At 44.2% G+C, this 23,872-nt stretch overlaps 2 protein-coding genes across 7 annotated transcripts in view; both read left to right on the plus strand.

Annotated features, from left to right (window-relative positions):
- Nucleotides 1-937: 937 nt before the first annotated feature.
- On the plus strand, nucleotides 938-1,668 carry LOC119489237 (glycosyltransferase-like protein gnt13). The gene is made up of 2 exons (XM_037771427.1): nucleotides 938-1,031; nucleotides 1,136-1,668. The coding sequence occupies exons 1-2, from the start codon at nucleotides 938-940 to the stop codon at nucleotides 1,666-1,668; spliced, it is 627 nt and encodes a 208-aa protein (XP_037627355.1).
- Nucleotides 1,669-2,869: 1,201 nt separating this feature from the next.
- The window catches only part of magixa (MAGI family member, X-linked a), a 37,584-nt gene continuing 16,581 nt past the window's right edge, over nucleotides 2,870-23,872 (plus strand). For 2 of the 6 annotated variants that reach the window (XM_037772764.1, XM_037772765.1), the window contains exons 1-13: nucleotides 2,870-3,262; nucleotides 13,857-13,908; nucleotides 13,997-14,234; nucleotides 14,778-14,894; nucleotides 16,553-16,672; nucleotides 17,974-18,147; nucleotides 18,297-18,525; nucleotides 19,058-19,128; nucleotides 20,111-20,278; nucleotides 21,873-22,042; nucleotides 22,119-22,209; nucleotides 22,401-22,575; nucleotides 22,735-23,380. In XM_037772764.1, coding sequence (XP_037628692.1) covers nucleotides 13,867-13,908; nucleotides 13,997-14,234; nucleotides 14,778-14,894; nucleotides 16,553-16,672; nucleotides 17,974-18,147; nucleotides 18,297-18,525; nucleotides 19,058-19,128; nucleotides 20,111-20,278; nucleotides 21,873-22,042; nucleotides 22,119-22,209; nucleotides 22,401-22,575; nucleotides 22,735-23,380 — 2,241 coding nt within the window. In that variant the 5' untranslated portion in view covers nucleotides 2,870-3,262; nucleotides 13,857-13,866. Of the gene's footprint in view, nucleotides 3,263-11,240; nucleotides 11,996-13,856; nucleotides 13,909-13,996; nucleotides 14,235-14,777; nucleotides 14,895-16,552; nucleotides 16,673-17,973; nucleotides 18,148-18,296; nucleotides 18,526-19,057; nucleotides 19,129-20,110; nucleotides 20,279-21,872; nucleotides 22,043-22,118; nucleotides 22,210-22,400; nucleotides 22,576-22,734; nucleotides 23,381-23,872 lie in introns of those variants that run through there. The other 4 variants (XM_037772763.1, XM_037772760.1, XM_037772762.1 and 1 more) reach the window with 4 other exon arrangements.

A 23,872-nucleotide genomic window follows, 5' to 3' on the forward strand; every position in this document is an offset into this window, starting at 1 on the left:
AGGAGAGAGAGGAGGAGGAGGAAAGAGAGGAAGAGAGGAGAGAGAGGAGGAGAGAGAGGAGGGAGAGGAGGAGGAGAGGAGGAGAGAGAGGAGGAGAGAGAGGAGGGAGAGGAGGAGGAGGAGAGAGGAGAGGAGGAGGAGAGAGGAGAAAGAGGAGGAGGAGGAAAGAGAGGAAGAGAGGAGAGAGAGGAGGAGAGGGAGGGGGAGGAGAGGAGGAGAGAGAGGAGGGAGAGGAGGAGAGAGAGGAAGAGGAGTAGAGGAGGAGAGGGAGGGGCAGGAGGATGAGAGGAGGAGAGAGAGGAGGAGGAGAGGAGGAGGAGGAGGAGGAGAGGAGGAGAAAGAGGGGGAGGATAGGAGGAGGCGGAGGAGGAGAGAGAGGAAGAGGAGTAGAGGAGGAGAGAGGAGGGAGAGGAGGAGGAGAGGAGGAAAGAGAGGAGGGAGAGGAGGAGGAGAGGAGGAGAGAGAGGATGAGGAGATGAGGAGGAGGAGGAGAGGAGGAGAGAGAGGAGGGAGAGGAGGAGGAGGAGAGAGAGGAGGAGAGGAGGAGGAGGAGAGGAGGAGAGAGAGGAGGAGAGAGAGGAGGAGAGGGAGGGGCAGGAGAGGAGGAGAGGAGGAGGCGGAGGAGGAGAGAGAGGAGGAGAGGAGGAGGAGAGGAGGAGAGGGAGGGGCAGGAGAGGAGGAGGCGGAGGAGGAGAGAGAGGAAGAGGAGGAGTAGAGGAGGAGGTAGAAGAAGAGGATGAGAGAGGAGGAGGAGGAGGAGGTAATCAGCTGCCACCATTTTGGACCCGAACGCTGGTCTCCTGGATGAAAGTCTCATGTTTGTTTGACCGACTTGTTTGTTTGTTTTCTCCGACCGTCGTATAACACTGTGGGTGGGTTTACATTGGAGTTAGTTAAAAACCTGAATCGTCACATACTGTTGCTTACGGATGCGTCCATGTGTCAGTCTCTGATACTGAGGAACGTTGACCAAACGGCGGTATTTGATGAGTTGGGAGTGATAACGGGTCGGGATGGGTCTCCCGTGGAGGGTGTCTGATGTTCCAAAGACCTGAAACACCCTGAAACCCTGAAACCAGACTTCAGACTGAAACACGTTCAGACTGACAAACCAACACCAACTGCTGGGGCTCAGACCACAACAACAACAACATTGACAAAGACAACAACGACAACAATGACAACAACAACAACAACAGAGACAACAACGACAAAGACAACAACAATGACAATGATAATGACAATGACAATGACAATGACAACGACAACAACAGAGACAACAACAACGATGACAACGACAACAGCAACAACAACGATAACAATAACAATAACAACAGCAACAACAATAACGACAACAACAGCGACAGCGTCAACGACACAGACAATAACGACAACGACAGCGACAACGTCAACAACAGCGACACAGACAATGATGTCAACGACAGCGACACAGACAATAACGTCAATGACAGCGACAACGTCAAAGACACAGACAATAACGACAACGACAGCGACACAGACAATGACGTCAACGACAGCGACACAGACAATAACGTCAATGACAGCGACAACGTCAAAGACACAGACAATAACGACAATGACAGCGACAACGTCAAAGACACAGACAATAACGACAACGACAGCGACAACGTCAAAGACAGACAATAACGTCAATGACAGCGACAACGTCAAAGACAGACAATAACGACAACGACAGCGACACAGACAATAACGTCAATGACAGCGACAACGTCAAAGACACAGACAATAACGACAATGACAGCGACAACGTCAAAGACACAGACAATAACGTCAATGACAGCGACAACGTCAAAGACACAGACAATAACGACAACGACAGCGACACAGACAATGACGTCAACGACAGCGACACAGACAATAACGTCAACGACAGCGACAGCGACACAGACAATAACGTCAAAGACAGCGACAACGTCAAAGACACAGACAATAACGTCAACGACAACGACATCAACAGCGACAACGACACAGACAATAACGGCAACGACAAAGACAGCGACAGCGACAACGACACAGACAATAACAACGACAACGACATTGACAGCGACAACGACACAGACAATAACGGCAACGACAACGACATCGACAACGACAATAATGGCAACGACAGCGACAGCGACAACGACACAGACAATAATGGCAACGACAACGACATCGACAGCGACAACAACACAGACAATAACGACAACGACAACGACAACGACAGGAGGATGGAGAACTTCCTTTACTTACCTTTTGATTTACCTTTATTTATTCAGGGAGGTTCACTCAGAGCAGTGCTCTCTCTTTCAGGAACGCCCTGATCACATTCACACACAGTTACATATTCACACCTGGAACCTGCCCAGTACAACCACAGTCTGATCTGCTGCCGGCCACCGAGCAGCTCCACTGAAGCTCCACTTGGGGTTAAGAGCCTTAGTCAAGGGCACATCAGTGGTGGTAATGAGGGAGAGACTATCGCTGCTTCTTCACTTTCCCCTCCCAGATTTATCCTGTCGGTCCCGGGGGGAGTGAACCGGTCACTAGCTTGCTTCTCTAACCTTCAGGCCACAACTGACCAAAGTTAATTTTCTGATGATGGGAGTCAGACTCCTGACTTCAGTATTTCTGGCTGCGCTCAAATCTACTACACTCACACTCACACACGCACACACACACACACACACATGCTGATGTCAGCCATCACCCTGAATACCCTCCTCGTCACACAGACTCCTCCCTCTGAAGGAGGAGCTCCATCACTTCCTTCCTGGTGCCCCGCCCCCCCCCCCATCCACACACACTTCCTTTATCATCACTTCTCTTTCCTTATTGCCTCAGAGAGAGAGAGAGAGGGATGGTAGAGAGACATTAACTCGTCATTGTGTAGTAAAGCTCCATTAAAGCTGCTGCAGCTACCTGCGGCCATCACACGCACGAGCACACACACACTGCACGGAAACACGCCTGCTGTGTGTGTGCATGTGTGTGTGTGTGTGTGTGTGATCTTCAACCTTTCATCGCTTTGCATTTTTACCTGCAGTGGACATCACGCACTGTCACGCATGCACGCGCACCCCTCTGCACGCACGCGCACGCACGCACGCACGCACCACCACCACCAGCAGCAGCAGCACCTAGGAGGGATCAGATCAATACACTAAAAGCCCGGAGAGGATTCTAACGCGTCGCACGGTGCTGTGCTGGAGAACCGGAGGACCACGGCAGAACAATGAAGGTAACGGAACCACCAGCTGGGTTTAACCGTGTCTGTGTGCATGAGGCTCTGAGGCTCTGGGCTGCATGTTTCTCGGCCGTTTTGACCGAGAAACCCGGTTCGAGTGTTTCTGCTCCTGCAGGTTCAAACGGCTCCGTCAGCACATTCACTCACAGCCGACACATGCAGCCTGCTGGCCGGCCACAGCAGCAGCGAGCTGTCGGTCACACACACACACACACACACACACACAGATCCTCCATCCATCCTCTCTGCACCTGAACGTCTCATCATCTGTCACCGTGTAAACTGGGAACCAGCAGCTGCTCTGGGATCAGTGATGTTTACATGGTGGAGCTGCTCTTTGTCTCCTCTGACCGGTTAATGAACGGCAGCAGCAGCAGCAGGAGGAGCTGATGGAGGAGGTGATGGAGGAGTTGATGGAGGAGGTGCATTCATCAGGAGGTGGTGCATGCATCTACACACATGAGGAGGCAGGTTGTTAAGGAGGAGGTGTCCTGGTGTATTGGACACTGACAGGAGGAGGTGCTATTAGAGCTGTATTGAGGAGTAAAGTAGAGTTATTTCTTATTAAAGAGGAGGTGAATGATCAGGAAGTAGCACAAAGTGAGGAGTAAACATTACTGAGGAGAAGGAGGTGCAGGCCTATATTGCTGGACAGGACTAACTATAGATGGAGGAGGAGGAGGTGCATTAGTGAGTGTTAATGTGCTGGTATTACTGGACAGGAGGTGCTATTAGAGAGGGAGAAGTAGCACCTCCTTTTATTGTATTACCATTTCCTATGTGGTATCCAGCAGACACCTCCTCTGGAGGAGTTATTGATAAATACATTAATAAACAGTTATTACATCTTTATATAGTGTTACTATAACAGCTGGTGAAAGGAGGAGGAGGAGGTGCATTAATGTTGTCACTGCAACATACCTGATGAGGTGTATCACTGAAGAAGAGCAGGATGTTAACGAGGAGGAGGTGTCATTATTAGAGGTTTATCACTGAGGAGGAGCAGGATGTTAACGAGGAGGAGGTGTCATTATTAGATGTTAACGAGGAGGAGGTGCCATTATTAGAGGTTTATCACTGAGGAGGAGCAGGATGTTAACGAGGAGGAGGTGTCATTATTAGAGGTTTATCACTGAGGAGGAGCAGGATGTTAACGAGGAGGAGGTGCCATTATTAGAGGTTTATCACTGAAGAAGAGCAGGATGTTAACGAGGAGGAGGTGCTATTATTAGAGGTTTATCTCTGAGGAGGAGCAGGATGTTAACGAGGAGGAGGTGCCATTATTAGAGGTTTATCACTGAGGAGGAGCAGGATGTTAACGAGGAGGAGGTGCTATTATTAGAGGTTTATCTCTGAGGAGGAGCAGGATGTTAACGAGGAGGAGGTGCCATTATTAGAGGTTTATCATTTAGGAGGAGCAGGATGTTAACGAGAAGGAGGTGCATTAATGAGTCACTACAACATACCTGAGGAGGTGTATCACTAAAGAAGAGGTTCTATTATTAGAGGTTTATCATTGAGGAGGAGCAGGATGTTAACGAGGAGGAGGTGTCATTATTAGAGGTTTATCACTGAGGAGGAGCAGGATGTTAACGAGGAGGAGGTGTCATTATTAGAGGTTTATCACTGAGGAGGAGCAGGATGTTAACGAGGAGGAAGTGCCATTATTAGAGGTTTATCACTGAGGAGGAGCAGGATGTTAACGAGAAGGAGGTGTCATTATTAGAGGTTTATCACTGAGGAGGAGCAGGATGTTAACAAGGAGGAGGTGTCATTATTAGAGGTTTATCACTGAGGAGGAGCAGGATGTTAACGAGGAGGAGGTGCCATTACTGGTGGCTTATCACTGAGGAGGAGCAGGATGTTAACAAGGAGGTGGCGTCATTGTTAGAGGTTTATCACTGAGGAGGAGCAGGATGTTAAGGAGGAGGAGGTGTCATTGTTAGAGGTTTATCACTGAGGAGGAGTTGGATGTTAACGAGGAGGAGGTGCTATCATCAGAGAGGAGGAGCAGGATGTTAACGAGGAGAAGGTGTTATTATTAGAGGTTTATCACTGAGGAGGAGCAGGATGTTAACGAGGAGGAGGTGTCATTACTGGAGGTTTATCACTGAGGAGGAGCAGGATGTTAACGAGAAGGAGGTGCTATTATTAGAGGTTTATCTCTGAGGAGGAGCAGGATGTTAACGAGGAGGAGGTGCCATTATTAGAGGTTTATCATTTAGGAGGAGCAGGATGTTAACGAGAAGGAGGTGCATTAATGAGTCACTACAACATACCTGAGTAGGTGTATCACTAAAGAAGAGGTTCTATTATTAGAGGTTTATCATTGAGGAGGAGCAGGATGTTAACGAGGAGGAGGTGTCATTATTAGAGGTTTATCACTGAGGAGGAGCAGGATGTTAACGAGGAGGAGGTGTCATTATTAGAGGTTTATCACTGAGGAGGAGCAGGATGTTAACGAGGAGGAGGTGCCATTATTAGAGGTTTATCACTGAGGAGGAGCAGGATGTTAACGAGAAGGAGGTGTCATTATTAGAGGTTTATCACTGAGGAGGAGCAGGATGTTAACAAGGAGGAGGTGTCATTATTAGAGGTTTATCACTGAGGAGGAGCAGGATGTTAACGAGGAGGAGGTGCCATTACTGGTGGCTTATCACTGAGGAGGAGCAGGATGTTAACAAGGAGGTGGCGTCATTGTTAGAGGTTTATCACTGAGGAGGAGCAGGATGTTAAGGAGGAGGAGGTGTCATTATTAGAGGTTTATCACTGAGGAGGAGCAGGATGTTAACGAGGAGGAGGTGCCATTACTGGTGGCTTATCACTGAGGAGGAGCAGGATGTTAACAAGGAGGTGGCGTCATTGTTAGAGGTTTATCACTGAGGAGGAGTTGGATGTTAACGAGGAGGAGGTGCTATCATCAGAGAGGAGGAGCAGGATGTTAACGAGGAGAAGGTGTTATTATTAGAGGTTTATCACTGAGGAGGAGCAGGATGTTAACGAGGAGGAGGTGTCATTACTGGAGGTTTATCACTGAGGAGGAGCAGGATGTTAACGAGAAGGAGGTGCATTAAGTCACTACAACATACCTGAGTAGGTGTATCACTGAAGAGGAGGTGTTATTATTAGAGGTTTATCTCTGAGGAGGAGCAGGATGTTAACGGGGAGGAGGTGTTATTATTAGAAGTTTATCACTGAGGAGGAGCAGGGTGTTAACGAGGAGGAGGCGTCATTATTAGAGGTTTATCACTGAGGAGGAGCAGGGTGTTAACGAGGAGGAGGTGCCATTATTAGAAGTTTATCACTGAGGAGGAGCAGGATGTTAACGAGGAGGAGGTGCTATTATTAGAAGTTTATCACTGAGGAGGAGCAGGGTGTTAACGAGGAGGAGGTGCTATTATTAGAAGTTTATCACTGAGGAGGAGCAGGATGTTAACGAGGAGGAGGTGCTATTATTAGAGGTTTATCATTGAGGAGGCGCAGGATGTGTTATTAGAGGTTAGTGTTTTTTTTAATGAGGAGCAACATGTTAATTCTTCCTGTGGAGGAGGAGGAGTAGGAGGACAAGTAGGAGGAGGAGGAGCAGCAGCAGCAGCTGGTTACAGTATGAAGCTGTAGGTGACTGTAGATGGTACATGAAGAAGAGGAGGTTTTGAAGGTGTATTAAGGAGGTTGTTTCTTACCTAAGAGGAGGTGAATAACCAGGAGGACGAGGAGGAGATAATCACAAGCAGGAGGAGGTCTGTTACTGAGGAGGAGGAGGAGGAGGAGGAGGAGGAGGTAATCAGCTGCCACCATTTTGGACTGAAACCGCTAATTATATTTATAATATATTATTGTTCAACACAGGCCATTCGTTAGAATATGACAATAGAATGTAAATATTTTTGTTTTACTTTTTTACGGCACTTTGTAGGCGGACGTTTTACTGGCATCTGTTAGTCACTTTCAGTCCAAAATGGTGGAAGCGTAGCTCTGCTGCTGGGCGCTGACGTTGCAATGGAACGAACAATTGACTTTCACTTCTATCAATATACGTTCTTTGATATCATCACCAACACTTTGGTAGTCCGTCTCTCAATACTGTCTGTCTTCCTGTCTGTCGCCCATTGGTTCCTACTGTTGACGTACATCTTTAAAAACACAAATAGTTTCATCAGTGATTCTCTAAAACAGCTGCTCACTGTAGTTTCTCTAGGCGGATGTTTTACTGGTAGTCATTTTCAGTCCAAAATGGCGGAAGCGTAACTCTGCTGTTGGGCGACACGATCCCACGTGTCCAAAAAAACGTCTCTGTGGAGACGAACCATAACAGCATTAAAGTACATAGTTTAAAATGTCATGAAGACATCAAGGATTACATCATCACTAATAAATAGAAACTTTACAGCACGTCTCTGACAAGCTAACATGCTAACGTGCTAATGACAGAGCACCACTACCAGTCCGTCCACTGAGTAGTGAAATAGTCATAAAGTACATGGAGTCTGGTTGGATATGTGAAGCCAGTTAAAACACACAGTGAGAGTGTGTTTCAGAGCAGGACGTTGTTAATATTTAACCAGCAGATTACTGAAACTCTCTGAGGAATGTGAACGAACAAACAAGAGAGTCTGATCTGATACCTGCTCCAACACACTGACGTTAACCTGAACCAGGACGCTGAATCAACACTGAACACTACGGCACTAATGAGGAGGACATAATAAAGACACCGTTGAATGGGTTCACTTCATTCATTCATTCAGTCAAAGTAATTACTGCGTTAATCCAGAGAGCAGCAGCTCAGCTGTGACAACTATTCAAATATATTTAATGTGGCTTCAATTTGTCCAGTAAGAAACAAATAATCAGTGAATATTTACTTTATTCTAACTGCTAAATTACCATTTTCCCAGTAAAATTTCCACCCAAATTATCTTTTAAATGATGCGTCATGTTATTACATAAATCAAAGGTTTAATCCTCTGTACGGTGGCCTTTTTAGGACATCTCAGACTCAGCTTTGCTTCCTGTCAGGGCTGTGGTGGACCGGGACCTGAACCTGGACCTGGACCTGGATCAGACTCTAGATTAAAACCCAGTCTGTGGTGGAACAGTGTTTTTGACTGAGTGTCAGCCGTGATAAGAGCTGTTTGAATCCTCTAAATGCTAAGGAAAGGCGCTTCAATGCTTCTTTAGCATAGGGAACACTGGACCATCCTTTACCAAAGGAAAGGGGATGATGCCGGCCCACAATTCCTTGCGGCATTTGTCCGTTCAAGAAAAACGACCAACATGACGAGGAGGATGTTCTCATTCTGACTGTGATATGAGTGGACAGGAACCAGTTGAACCAGTTGAACCAGTCTCCATTTGACAACCAGTTACTTTTTATTTGAGTTCCAACCCCGGTAATAAAGTTATATTTTTATATCGCCTGCATGAAACAACGCACAAACTATCCAAGACGTCTTTTAGTCGTCCATCTTAACCACGTCGGTAACATCCGCCGTCACATCATCATCATCACCACGTAGCCTGGTCTGATTCTCTGAGCACCGCAGCCGTCTTCTCCTACCTCCTTCACACCTTTCCTTCACCTCACAACTTTTTTCATCCAGGTCAAGGACAAGTGATTAGGAAAGAAAAAGTGGTTAGGAAAGGAAAAGTGGTTAGAAAAGGACATAGGACAGAATGATTCTGGTGTTCACTGAGTCTTCTGGCTGCACCACCACTAGAGTATGGAGGACGGAACCTGCCAAATAAAAAAAATAAAAAATAAATAAATGATTCGATAAATAAATAAATAAATAAATATATATATATATATTTAAATGTAGCAAAATAATATTAAAATAAATGTAGCCATTAATGTGACATACATTTCTGTTTTAATGTGCTTCTTTATTTATCTTTGTATTAATTCCCTTATTTATTTACTCCTATTTGATTTTCCATTATATTTATTTATGTATTTATTAATGTTTGCATTTATTTTTTATTAATTCATTTATGTTGAAGATTTGTAGGAGACTTTAAATCTATTTCACTGTTCAGAACTAAAACACCTGAACAGTGTTTAATATATCTGGATGTTTCATGTTGTTATTTTCTGACGTTTTAAAGTGTGTTTCCATCTCCTCTCTATCAAGAGACACACTGAGGACATTAATGAATCTAAATCACTGTGAATCAACAGACTCGTTTCAGCCTGACGGAGGTCACCTGCTGTGTTCCTGAGATCATTAACATAAATCACGCCCCTAAAATGCCCATATAAGGTTACTTCCTGTTTCATTCATAAACACCAGTAAAACGTTTCACAGAGCTTCAGGTCCTGAAACCAGCAGAGTTGATGCTCGTCTCCCTGCTGATGACATCATCGTTAGCTCTGCCCCGTGTGGTGATGATGTCATCAGAGAGAGATTCAGACTGACAGCTTCTGTCAGAGACGCTCAGTGTCACCAGACAGGGAGCAACAACACAGAGCTGCTCTTCCTCCTCCATCGTCTTCATCATCTTCATCATCATCATGGCTCCAGACTCACATGCTACTGTCCTGCCAGGGTGCAGTGACCTCTGACCTCTGACCTCTGACCTGGAGCTGTCTGAACACAGAAACATGAGAGCAGAGAAGAAGAATTAGAGTGAACCACAAACTGACATTAGACTCTCTCGTGTTCTCGCCAAAGAGTAGAGAAGCAAAGAGACGAAACTTGTGTTTTTTTTTGTCAACACATGCCATTTCAGTAGAATATGACAATAGAATAGAAATAGTATAGTTTTAATTTTGTACGGCACTTTTTAGGCGGATGTTTTACTGTCGTCCGGTAGTCGCTTTCAGATCAAAATGGCGGAAGCATAGCTCTGCTGCTGGGCGCTGATGTTGCAATGGAATGAACAATTGACTGTCACTTCTTATCAATATACCGTACATTCTTTGTTATCGCTACACATTTTGCTTTTCGCATGTCATTTCACACCGCAGCAATATTAACGCTCAGAGCAAGTGCTCGTGAAGTCAGGTGACGAAGTGAAGTCCCCGTAGGGAGGAGGTCGGCAAGGATGGACGAGGACTTTGACCCAGGAGATCGCTGTCCCGTGAAAAACCAGAAGTCAATGTTTACTTATTTTAACTGACAAACGTTAGTCGTAGGCACCGTGCGCCTGTCGCTGGTTCTCTCCAACGCTGATATATGTCGACCTATTCTATTGTTTAGGAATGAGGACGTGTTGGTTACAGAGCTGTTACAGAACAGGGACCTTTATGCTAAGCTAAGTGTTGTCAGGTCACGTTAGATCGGTTTGATTTCAGATGGAGACGTGAGGTCATACTTTTAATTGAGAAGCATGAATGAGTAGTTTTTAGCCTGCGGAGGTGTGTTTGATGATTAAACGCTCCGTTTGCTGTGAAGAAGAATCTCCTTCGTGGCTCATTGTGTTCAGTCATCTCTCAGGTAACACGTTCAAGGACTACAGATCTTTGATGTGAAAGACTACAACTCCCAGAGGAGCGAGGGTTGTGTTTGAGACAATTGCTACGAGCCTGGAGGTGAACCGACTCTGTCTGATGCTGACAGCTCGGCCCTCTGGGACGCATTACTGAGTACGCTGTAAAAAATGGTACCGTTAAAAACACTTCCTGTTCTCCATCAGAGACGCAGCAAATGTATTTACAATGTATTTACAAACCAAACAATCGATTAATGGAGAAAATAATCATTAGTTCAGTCTAATCAGGTCTGATAGAATCCTATTATATTGCTGACGCGTCAGCTCTCATCATCATCATTATCATCATCATCATCACCACAGTGTGAACTGTGATGCGCAGAAATAACAAGAAAAAGTATGAGTTATTTCCTCCCAGTCTGACTGTATCATTACTGCTGGTTTACAGCGAGTCTGAAGATCTGCAGCTTCATTAGACACACATACACACACACACACACACAGACATCCACACACACACAGACAGAGGATGAAACTAGGTTAGATACAGTGGGACAGAAAACAAAGAGAATGAGGCCAGAGTGAAGCATCATACTCGTTTGTACAGTAGAGTAGAGGAGTAGAGGATCTCTGTAGTGGCTGACCTACATGTGACCTGATGAATATTAATCCACTCACACTCACATCTGTAAAATCTACTCTCACATTAATAATTTGAATGTTTTCATCGTCTCAGAGAGCTGAAGAAGGAACCAGTCCTGTCTCCTACTGAACGACGTTCCTCACAACTAAACTACATCTCTGTTATGTTGAGGGAAACGTATCGAAGACCTGCTGCCAGTGATGGTGTCAAGTTAAATTCTTTGTTTTCGGAATAAATGACCGTTGACTGTCATTAAAGTAACTCATGACATCATCGCTGTCTTGATTGACATGAGTGTTTGAGCCAATCACAGTCAGCCGTAGTGGTTTCTGCTTTCATGCTCTGCCAGGACTCCACCCAAACACTCACTGAAGGTCACATATAGATCTCTGATTGAAACACACACACACACACACACACACACACACACACACACACACACACACATACCTTCAAACAGTTTATATAAAGAGAGTAAAACAGTCCACTCCCTGAACATACTCTGACTAACATCACACTGAACTCTGACCAGCCTTATCAGAGAGAGAGAGAGAGAGAGAGAGAGAGAGAGAGAGACATAAGGGAAAACAGAGGAGAGAGAGACACTGAGACATGGAACACACTCCGACCCAAACCATCCACCTGTAGAGGTACGACACACACACACACACACACACACACACAAACACACACACAAACACACACACAAACACACGTACTGAATCATTGTTAAAGTCTTTTATTTTGACGCGTGAGCGAGGTGCCAGACAGAGAGAGAGCCGGGCGAGCGAGCAGTTGTTAATGACGTGTTAATAGCAGCACATGTCGACATCACGCTGTGACGGCTATCACTCCACTTCCTGTCAGAGACGGAGAGATGCCACTAGATCCTGATCCACTCCTCGTCTCCTCATAACTACCTCCTCACTGTCTCACTAGGAAGCTTCCTTACCTTCTCAATAGGAAGCTTCCTTACCTCCTCACTGCTTAACAAAGAAGCTTAGAAAGCTTCTTTACCTCCTCACTACCTAACTAGGACGCTTCCTTACCTCCTCACTACCTAACTAGGAAGCTTCCTTAACTCCTCACTTCCTAACTAGGAAGCTTCTTTACCTCCACATTACCTCACTGGGAAGCTTCCATACCTCCTCACTACCTAACTAGACAGCTTCTTTACCTCCTCACTACCTAACTAGGCAGCTTCTTTACCTCCTCACTACCTAACTAGGAAGCTTCCTTACATCCTCACTACCTCACTAGGAAGCTTTCTTACCTCCTCACGACCTAACTAGGGAGCTAGTTGCCACTCTAACTCTGTACTTCCTTACTACAAAATCTTCCTTTCATTGCCTCCTTACTTCCTACTTAGGAGGCTACATCCTCATTACCTCACAAGAATCCTTACTAGGCGTCTTCTTCTTAATTATGTAGGAAAAGAGTAAACCTTTCTCATCTCCTCACTTCCTGTTTAGAGGGCTTCTTTACCTCCTTCTTTCCTCCTTATTCCCTAACTAGGGACTGACTTCTTCACCTCCATGACGTAATAACGTGTTTTATTCCTCCTCACTACCTAACTAGGATGCTTTTTACCTCCTCACTACCTAACTAGGGAGCTTCTTCACCTCCTTACTTCCTTCCTCGTGATCTGATATCATCAGTTAAATGTAAAGCGTCAGATTGTCTGAATCGCTGCTCAGGGGGGAAGCTTCCTTGTTGTTTGTTTCTTCTCTGACTCCCACCTTCACATATGCTCCTCCATATTTACTGTACGCTGTCTAGCAGTGTGTGTGTGTGTGTGTGTGTGTGTGTGTGTGTATGTGTATGTGTGTGTGTTTATGTGTCCCTGGAGGTTTGATTGTGTATAAATGAAATGGTATCCGTGGCTGGTTTGCATGTATTTGTGTTTGTATCTTTGTGTGTGTGTGTGTGTATTGTGTGCGTGTGTGTGTGTGTGTGTGTGTGTGTGTGTGTGTGTGTGGCTCCCTGTGGTCTGCCACCATCTGCCGTTGAGTGAGACTGAAGCAGAGTGGATGAGTTGATGGAGAACACGGAGAGAAGACGGAGAACCGTTCTGTGCAGCTCTCTGCTGATTAAACATTTCATCACTACATGTTTCTGTTGCTAGGAGACCAATTAAAACCACAGGAAGCATAACAACACGGTCTATTACTGAAGGAGACGCTTCATAGTTAGAGAGGAGGTAAAGAGCTCTCTAACAAGGAAGCAAGGAGGTAAAGAAGTGTCCTAGTTAGATAGAGTGGAAGTAAAAGAACTCTCTTAGGAAACAAAGAGGTAAAGAAATGTCCGAGGTAGGAGTCAAGGAGGTTAAAAAGCATCCTAGTTAGATAGATAGGAAGTAAAAGAGTCCTCTAACAAGGAAGGAAGGAAGGAAGTAAAGAGGTGCAGATGTGAGCCAGTTGACCGTTAGAGGTGTGTTGTGTGACCAGCAGGTAAAACCAGGTGTGCTACTGAGCGTGCTCAGTAACTTGTTTTGTTTCTTCCTGCCTGCAGCTCGACCGACATGTCTAAAGCGACGGTGAAGAAGCTGCACTGGCGCTCCAAGGTAACGCTTCATTTCTTGATACCTGGCGTGAACTTCTGCTCCGGCGTCTCAGTCAGGTCACTTCCTGTCCTCCCTGTCTGTCCTCCAGGTGCAGGAGAGCTTCGTCCCGCTGGGCGGCGGCTCAGGAGAGCTGGGTCTGGCCATCGGGGGCGGGGCAGACTACGGCGAGTTCCCTTTCGTCACTGCGGCTCACGGGGGCGGGGCCACTGTGGGCGACATCATCTTAGAGATCGGGGGGACGCCCGTGTTAGGCATGACCCTCGGTGATGTCAGAGGAGTCCTCAACTCCTGTCCTCATCCAATCAGAATCAAGACGGTCTCACCAGGTGAACATCTACATCTGTTTGATTTATTTAGATTATTGATTTATGTTTGACGTGTTTTATGGTTTTATCACAGAGGGATTTTTAGAGAATTAATCCATTAGTCGATCAACAGAAAATTGATCAGCAACTATTTTGATAATTTATTATTTGTTTTATAATCCAGTTTCTCCTCGGAGAAGGTTTGTTGCTTTGTTGGGCTCTGTGGAATTATAATGGACAGTTCAAACTATTTTCAGACATGTCATAGATGAAATGATTAATCGATTAATGAAGGAAATAATCTGCAGATTAATGAAAATAATCCTGATTTTATTGTGAAGGCCAGCAGCTGTGTGTGAGGGATGTAGAGTTTCCTGTAAAATAAGAAATTCCATGAAGGAAAAAGCATCTTAAGTAAATTTTTCTTCATGTGTTGACGAGTGTTTATTATTTACATTGTCCAGGAACCCTCACATGTACTGCGTTTACTAACGCTTCCAGAGACGTTTGTAATCTGATGACATCACTATGACATCATATCCTGTCTGTGTGTGTTTGTGTCAGGTTCGTCCCTCTGTAAGGACCTCAGGTTGTACCTCAGTAAGTGTTTCACTCCGGGCTCCATGGACAGTCAGCTGCAGCAGCTCATCAGAGAGAACCTGTACCTGCGAGCTGTCCCCTGTAAGACACACCTGGACACACACACGCACACACACACACACACACACACACACACACACACAGACACTTTAACCCCCTGAGACCCACGATAGACGATGAACCTCATCTGAAAGCTGGGAACCGGAAGATTAATTTGAGACGCAGTTCAGCACTGTGTGTCAAGTTGTTCTATAGTCATGAATCAGAAATAAACATGAATTAATGAATTAAAATAAATAGTGAATGTATAAGGGTTTAGAACATTATGATAGAAGTATATGATGGTCATCCTCGTGCTCTATTATGTCTCATAAGTTGTTGCAGCAATTTTTGGGTTGATACCATTTGTTACACAGATTTGGTGCTAAATTTAACCATTTTTTACCACTCGAGAATTGATAAAAATGATCAATAATCCCTTCAAAATACAACATTAAGACACCAAGACCTTGAGGAACACCATAGATAAAGCCATGCTGTGATTTAGGATCAAAAACGTTTGACATTTGGAAAATTCTGCAAGAATTGTTTTTTTTTGATGATTGAATGGCGAGCACTTCTGTTCTGGTAACTGCTCAGAAACCCCCCTATTGTCAATTTAACTAGGAAAGCCATCCATCCTCTGAATGCTCTAGGTCTCTAGTTTGTGGCTGTAAAGTTTCATGAGGCTGTGATTATCCTAGAGGTCACCACAGGTCATTTTATACAGTGAGGTCAAATTAAAAAAATGGTGTCCTATGAGGACTAACATCATCACACATGAATACAGTTGAGCTCATTGGATCCACAAGAGTCTCAGCTTTACAGTGATACCCAATTTATGTAATTCAAGACTGTTTAGGGACTCCAGTATGCAGAAATATTCAAATACACCATTTTAGAATAGGATAGATACCATTGTCATTCACACATCCAGAGGTCAGAGTTCTTCGCCAAAATGTAATGTAATTTTGGAGCGTCATTTAGCCTCCTTCTTGACAAGCTAGTATGATATGGCACACAGAGATTCCTTAGATTTTATAGTTTCATATGATATCAGTAGCTTCACTCTAGCTCTAAAACTGAACCTGCTGCAGCCTCTGAAAGACAGTAAAGTCGGTCGGGTCTCAGGGGGTTAATATAATACCCGTTGATCCTGGTCCCAGTCTACAGAGTCCATTGAGAGGTTGACTTGTACTCCACGCCCACTAAGTACATGCTGGATTTGTAGTGAAAACTGGAAATAGAAAAACAGCGGTATGTTTCTTTAAATGGATGTTAGAGCTGGAGGTCAAAGGTCAACCTGAGCAGCTGCAGGTTTCTGTCCTCTGGATTTAAATAAAGTTTCTGTTAATGATTACAGGAAGTGGACTAAACATGTGTTGGAGGTATTTAAACAGTGTGAGATAGTGTGTGAAGTGTTGTAGGTCAAACACACACACTCACACTCACACACACACACACACACACACACACACACACACACACACACACACACACACACACAGAGTGGAATATTCAAAGTTTTGGTCTCAACAGCACAAAGTGACAGAGTGAGAGCTCTTCTGATTACAGTGAGGACTTTAATGTATTCACCTCTCTGTGTTGGAGTCCATTTCCTGTGACTACATCTCTGTCCCTCTGTGATGACATCATGGTGTGTGTGTGTGTTCCCCCCCACCCCCCACACGCCCCCACAGGTACGACGAGGCAGCCTCGGGACGGGGAGATCTCAGGTGTGGACTACAACTTTGTGTCCATCGAGGAGTTTTTCTCTCTGGAGGAGTCTGGAGCTCTGTTGGAGAGCGGCAAATTCAAAGGTGCGACTGTCCCTTTAATTAAACAAAACATTTTTTGCAGTGTAGAATAAGGTCCTTATTTACCATGTGGAATAAAGGGATTTTTTACAGTGGGCGATAAAGTGTTTTTACTCTGATCAAGTTGTTTTTGCAGTGAGACAGGGTGATTTTTACATTTTATGTCAAACAGATTTTTTTAAGTATGGGATAGAGTGACTCTCTTTATAGTGTGGAGGAAATGGTTTCCTGTCAAAACCTGTCAAAATAAAACAACAACTTTATGTTGTCAATGAATAATCGGAGCCACAAAACAACAGAACACAACACAGACACGTAGAATATTTACCTCTCTTAGTTACATTCCACCAGTGGATTTGATAGACAAATGGCCGACTCTGTGAGAGCACAAGTCATTTTATAAAGGAGTAAAAACATCTGTGTTTTCACACCCTGAGGGAGGAAAACACTGCTACTTCTTTACAGTGTGGAGTAAAAGTGATGAATTTTGTAACAGTATTTGGGAGAAAAAGAGGATCTTCTGTCTTTAATCCTTCAACCTGCCTCGCTCTGTTAATCTGGCGGATTAATGAGACTAAAATAGAAATACCTCTGTTCACACTAAACTAAGGGACGATGCAGAGTCGGGTCTGTAAAACCTCAAACTGAATTTTATTTTCATTTGATGGTTCAAAACCATCTTTCATAACAACATTTTTTTTTTTGTAATTATATTTCTTTATATTTATCTTTTATAGATTATTTATTTCTCTCCTGTTGTGGTTTTTATTTATTTTATTTTATGTTCTCCAGTTCTCTTTTTTCCCTCCTGTTTTGTTTTTCTTCCTTATTGTTATATTTTTAAATGTAAATGTTATTTGTGTTAGTAACTAGTTTTCTATATCTTTATAATATCTGATAATAATCTGATTATAATATAATATTATATTATATTATAATATATTATTTAACATAATAGTATTTAACATTACATTATATTATATTATATTATCTGTGTTAATATAATATAATATAATACAATATTATATTATATTATATTATATTATAGTATGTTCTTTAACATAATATAATTTAACATTATATTATGTTATCTGTGTTAATATAATATAATACAATATAATTTAACATAATATTATTTAACATTACATTATATTATATTATATTATATTAACTTTGTTAATATAATATAATATAATTTACATAATATTATATGATATTATATTATATTATATTAACTGTGTTAATATTGAAATGTAAAAGTAAATGAGGGCCTTTTTTTTCCTTTTCTCACTGTCCAATCACAGGCAACTACTACGGGACGCCCCGGCCGGTCCACATCGGTCCAGAGAGTCCACCAATCACGTACCAGGAACACCGAAACCTGCTGAGGAACTTCAGGACGAGAAGCAAGTCTCTGAGTAACCTGGAGAAGGCTGTGGAGGAAGGAGACAACAGTGAAGAGGACAGCGGCCTGTCAGGTACATACACACACACACATATACAGTATATACTGTATATATACACACATATATACAGTATATATGTATATATATATATATATATACATATACAGGTGAGTTTGTTTTCTAATTAAACTCCTAACACACACACTGTCTGTCTGTCACAGCAGGTTCAGCCGGAGTCCCGCCCACCATCCTGCCTCTCAGCCAATCGTGGGAGTCGACGGTGGGGAGTCGGGAAGGAATAGAGAACGGAGGAGTAGGAGTAAGAGGAGTAGGGAGAGGAAGAGGAGGAGGAGTAGGAGGAGTAGGAGGGGGAGGAGGAGGAGGAGAAGGTCCGCTGCCTGAAAACTGGGAGCTGGCGTTCAGTGATTCAGGAGAGCCGTACTACATTGAGTGAGTCATGATTACTGATGGTGATTGATTCATTAAAAACATCAATAATCACATTTTTATTTTATTTTGGTCTCAGCTGAATTGATTTCTTTGATTCTGACCGTTGAAAAATATATTTATGTGAGCGGTGGACACTTAAATGATGTTAAAGCCTAAAATGTAATGTTTTAATGGAGTCTGGTACGTACAAATGATTTTATCCTTAAAAAAAGCCTCGTTATCTGAACCAGTACTCGTACTAGTTTCAATGGATGAATTTAATGAGTAGGTTTTCCTTCACTTGTAAAGTCAGACATCAGATTCAACTGTGACATCATCACTGAGTGTTTCCTGAATTTATTAAAAGGAAAGATTTATAAAAACCAGGAAGAGAAAACACTGAATTTTAACTTACAGTTACTGTATGTTCTGATGAATTCCACTGCTCCAACATTACCCAGGATTCATTGTGACTGTGGATGTATTTAGACTGATGATGATGATGATGATGATGATGATGATGATGATGATGATGATGATGTCACTCTTTCAGTCATAACTCAAAGACGACCAGCTGGCTGGATCCTCGAACTCAGAGCAAAGAGTCGACTCCCTTTACAGAACGTAAGTCGATTTGTTTGTCTGATTGATTGATTCATTGATTATCTGTCAGTTTGATTGATCAATTATCTATCTGAAGTTACTCCGCTGCACCTACTGCTGCTTCACTGTTAACTGGTGTTGGTTTGTTCAGATAAATGTATTTAAATTTGTTTTATTATATTAATTTAAGTGTAATAAGTTCATATTTATTGACAATTTCTTTTGATTTTTAGTTATTTTATTAGAATTTTATTTTGTTTATCTTATGTTTCTATTTAATTTATATTTATGTTTTTATTCATGAATTTATCGTTATTTTATGGTTTATATTGAATTACAAGACTATTGTAGAGGTTTATAACATTTACTTTCATTATAAACAAAAGTATCTTACAAGGGAAAAGTTGTGATTGATGTGAATGATATTATATTTTTAATATGTACATATTTTCCCGGTTGGAAGTTGTTTTTTAGTTTGTAATCTGCTGCTGAGGATCAGAAGAACTCCCTTCCTGTTAGTGTGTAAAGGACTTTTACTTTGACAGCAGCAGCCAGCAGGGGGCAGCACAGACTCTCTAACTTCCTGTTAAATTTAACAACTATTATTATCATTTAGTATTTCGATTTATGTATTTATTTACCACACATGTGTCATTTGTATACCACATTTTGCTGATGATACTTGTGTACTTTTACTGAAGTAAAAGCTCTTAACAGTGTAGGTGTAGAGTTTGAAAGATGTCTCTGTATACAGGCAGTGAGGCTCTAATGAAAGACTCAGACCAGGTGCATTATGGGAAATGTAGGATCCAGTGTTTCTTGACTGAAGTCAGGATATCTCTACATTTAAAGTGTCTCTCAACGACAGCTACTGTATGAAGAGACTCACTGAATACACCCTCACCTGTCCTCACCTGTCCTCACCCGTCCTCTCCTGTCCTCTCCTGTCCTCACCTGTCCTCTCCTGTCCTCTCCTGTCCTCACCTGTCCTCTCCTGTCTCAGTCCCAGAGTTCACGGAGCAGCCCAGTCAGCTGAAGGGTTACTCCATCCACACTCGGCTGTCTAAAGGTCCTCGAGGTTTCGGCTTCAACATCGTCGGAGGAAGTCGACCCAGAGAGTTCCTCCAGGTGTACAGCGTCACACCTGGGGGACCGCCAGCACTCAACACAGGTACTGATACTACTACTGCTAATACTACTGATACTACTGATACCACTGCTGATACTACGGATACTACTGATACCACTGATACCACTGCTAATACTACTGATACTACTGATACTACTGATACCACTGATATCACTGCTAATACTACTGATACTACTGATACCACTGATATCACTGTTGATACTACTGATACTACTGATACTACTGATACCACTGCTAATACTACTGATACTACTGATACTACTGATACCACTGCTAATACTACTGATACTACTGATACTACTGCTAATACTGCTGATACCACTGCTAATACGGCTGATACTAATGATAATACTACAGTATCACAGTTATTAACAGTACTGTTACTGGAGGTTCTGTTGTGATATATTTAGTGTATTTAGTGGTTATGAAACAGAGACTCTCTGGAGGATTATGTTGCTGTTTCAGAAAAATAAAGAGCTGAGACACAATCTCATGATCTACAACTAATCCACACACATACACACACACACACACACACACACACACACACACACTCTCTTTAATCTGTCCGACACACAGCCTCCTTTCTCTCCCACAGTCAGACCTGCTCACGTGCACTGAGGATAAATAGTCAGGAATGTAACACACACACACACACACACACACACACACACACACACACACACACACTGCTGGGAACGAGAGCAGAGTTTCAGCAGAAAACTCCTGAACACTGAACGCTGTTCAACATCAGAGAGAAAAAGTAGAACACAGTGGACATACACTAGAAAGCTGTTCAGTAGAGACACAGCAGCTGGAGTAATACAAACAGTAATATCACCAACGTCTCCTCACACAACGGTTCATATGTCTGATAAAAAGGTTTTTTCGTTCGTGTTCCTTCGAATCCAGCATCAACAACAAGAGTCCCCATTAAAAAAACGGAAATCTCACAAAATCTCTCGCCATCAAACGTGACTTTAGTGTAAACAAACATGGCGGACGACGGGCAGGAAGAATTAGTTATGTTAGTTTTTACTTTGTACTGAAAATTGACAAAGGATGGATGGATGAAGTCATGGTGACACGTTAAATAAACAATCGTGTTTTTGCCACAAATCAACAAGTTGGTCCTCCATTTCTGAGCTCCATCTTACTTCACATTTTGCGTTAGCTCATGCATTAGCCGTGGTCGCCATGACGGCGGTGGTTGTCTTTCCTTCTTCAGTCAGCTTGGTTCCCAATTGGCAATCGTTCTTTCCCACGTGACTGCGTCATCGGCTGTCCTCGGGGTTCCCCACACACAACAGGAGATCCCATCGTACATATTGAACAAGTTTAATATTTATGATTTGAAATTGGTGCCAGGATGGACTTCTGAGCCGATTGGTGGATGTAAAAAACACTCTCGACATACCTCACAACACAGGAATACCTGCAAAGATAATCTTTAGAACCATCAAACAATCAGGGCTTTGCTGACAATAGTCTGGAGGAATCAGGCCCCAGAATCAGCTTGATTCTCGTGTAGTGTGAACCCGGCATTACTGAACATGTCAGATTATGATGTAAGAAGCTGTAGACTGACTGAGTCTCCTGGTTTGTGGTCCTCCAGCGGACATCCTGGTCTACATCAACGACAGCTGTGTGTTGGGTCGCTCTCATAAAGAGGTGGTGGAGATGCTGAAGTCGGTGCCGATGGGTCAGAGCGTGGACGTGGTGCTGAGGAGAGGATACCCGATGCTGTATAACCCCGACGGATGTCCCAAACAGAGTCTGGACACGGTGCGTTTCATATTCTATTTACCGTTGCACAGTGACCCCGACTCTTTGTATCTGACCTTTTTAACCCTTTCAACAGCCACAGACTCGCAGCGAGCCCCCCAACATCAACCGTGGCCTGACACACCTCACCTATAGTCGGACGCTGGACGCCAACGGCAGCACGCCAGGTCAGAAAGATGACCCAGAAAGGGTGGTCGTCACGCTTCAAATAATTATCCATGAAACTTTCCTTCATGTGTTTAATAAGATGGACAACTAATGTGTTTAATGTATACAGATAGTTTAATATTCTATAATCTATTGATTCACCATCATCTTTCTGTTTAATAATCACTAAGTCCTTCACTCTCAAATCCAGGACAGGGCCAAACCCCGCCCTCCTACGCTGCTCAGCCAATGACGAACGGGCTGACGGGCCCGCCGACGCCCATTTCCCCTGACCCCCCACTGGGTCCACCACCCCCTCCAGAGAGGACAGGCGCCATCAATCACAGCGACTCTGATGGCGGCCTGTCCAACGCTGGAACACGAAGGTGAGAGGAGCTTCAGTGTTAGCCTTAGTTAGCATCAGTGTTAGGTCTGGAACCAGGGTATTAATAGTAGTAGTTGTAGAATCAGTAGCATTATAATTATTATCTTGAAATAATAAATTAGCATTTAAACCATCTGTTTCCTGCTCCTCCTCCTCGCAGGTCTTCTCTGATTCGCTACAACAGCAGCACTCTCCCCGCCCTCTCCTCCTCCTCCCTCCACCATCAGAGCTCCAAGTCCTCTGAGAGCGACCTGTCTACGTCGACGCTCCCCATATCCTTCTCCACGCTCCCCATCACCTCCTCGTCCTCCAACGCTCTGTCCAAACTGCCCCTCTCTCAGCCAGAGACGGGCCTCCTCCTCCAGACCTCCACAAGCCCCACCGCCACTAACAACCCCACCTCCTCCTCCACAACTCCTCCTGGCGCTCCTGTGCAGCGCCCGCCGATGCCCCAGACTTCCCTCGCCCCCCTGACTCCACCCAGAGACGTTCCGCCATGCGGCTTTAATGGCTGTCCAGCCAATCACCAGGCGCCCTCCCCGGCCTCCAGAGGAAACCCGGGGCTGGTTCTCCCCGTTGGGGCGGCGGCGGCGCCCGGGTCAGCTCCTGGTGGGGAGCTTGTACCGGTGGCCCTCGGGCGCAGTGAGAGTGGGGGGCTGGGGTTCAGCGTGACGGCGGGGGGGCAAGGTGGTCAGGTGGCGGTGGTGAGGAGGGTCTGGGATCGAAGGCACTGCCCCTCGCTGCAAGCGGGGGACGCTATAGTGAAGATCAACGGAGCAGACGTACAGAGCCTCAGCTTCTCCCAGGTAACAGATTATTCTTTATCCAACGTCCAACCAAGGTAGTCTCAGAATGGTCCACTCTCATTGGCTGTTTTTAACGACGGGTTTCAACATCAACCATTTCAAAGAGGTGCTCATTGTTTCTGGACTGACTCACAGACGGTGGGGAAATCTCTATGATGTCACTCTGAAGGCCTCAGTATAAACAGTCCGACCACATCTGCAATCTGCAGTGTTTCTATCAAGCCGTTCTCACTCCCAACTTGTCAAATACCGGCGTTTGGTAAGCGCCCCTCAACATCGGAATCCAACGCACGGAGGCGCCCTTAAGCAACAGTATGTGACAAACCGGACTTTCATCTAACTCCAATGTCAAACCCACCCGTGGCGTTATTCGACGGTCGGAGCAGTGACGTAGTATTAACAGTCCGTTTGGGGGGGGGCGGGGGAGGGTATACAAGCCGTTATGATACGTTACATGAAACGAAGCGGCGTCTGACGACCATTTTCACACCA

This window comes from Sebastes umbrosus, chromosome 6 (assembly GCF_015220745.1).
Source record: "Sebastes umbrosus isolate fSebUmb1 chromosome 6, fSebUmb1.pri, whole genome shotgun sequence".
Taxonomy (NCBI): Eukaryota; Metazoa; Chordata; class Actinopteri; order Perciformes; family Sebastidae; genus Sebastes; species Sebastes umbrosus.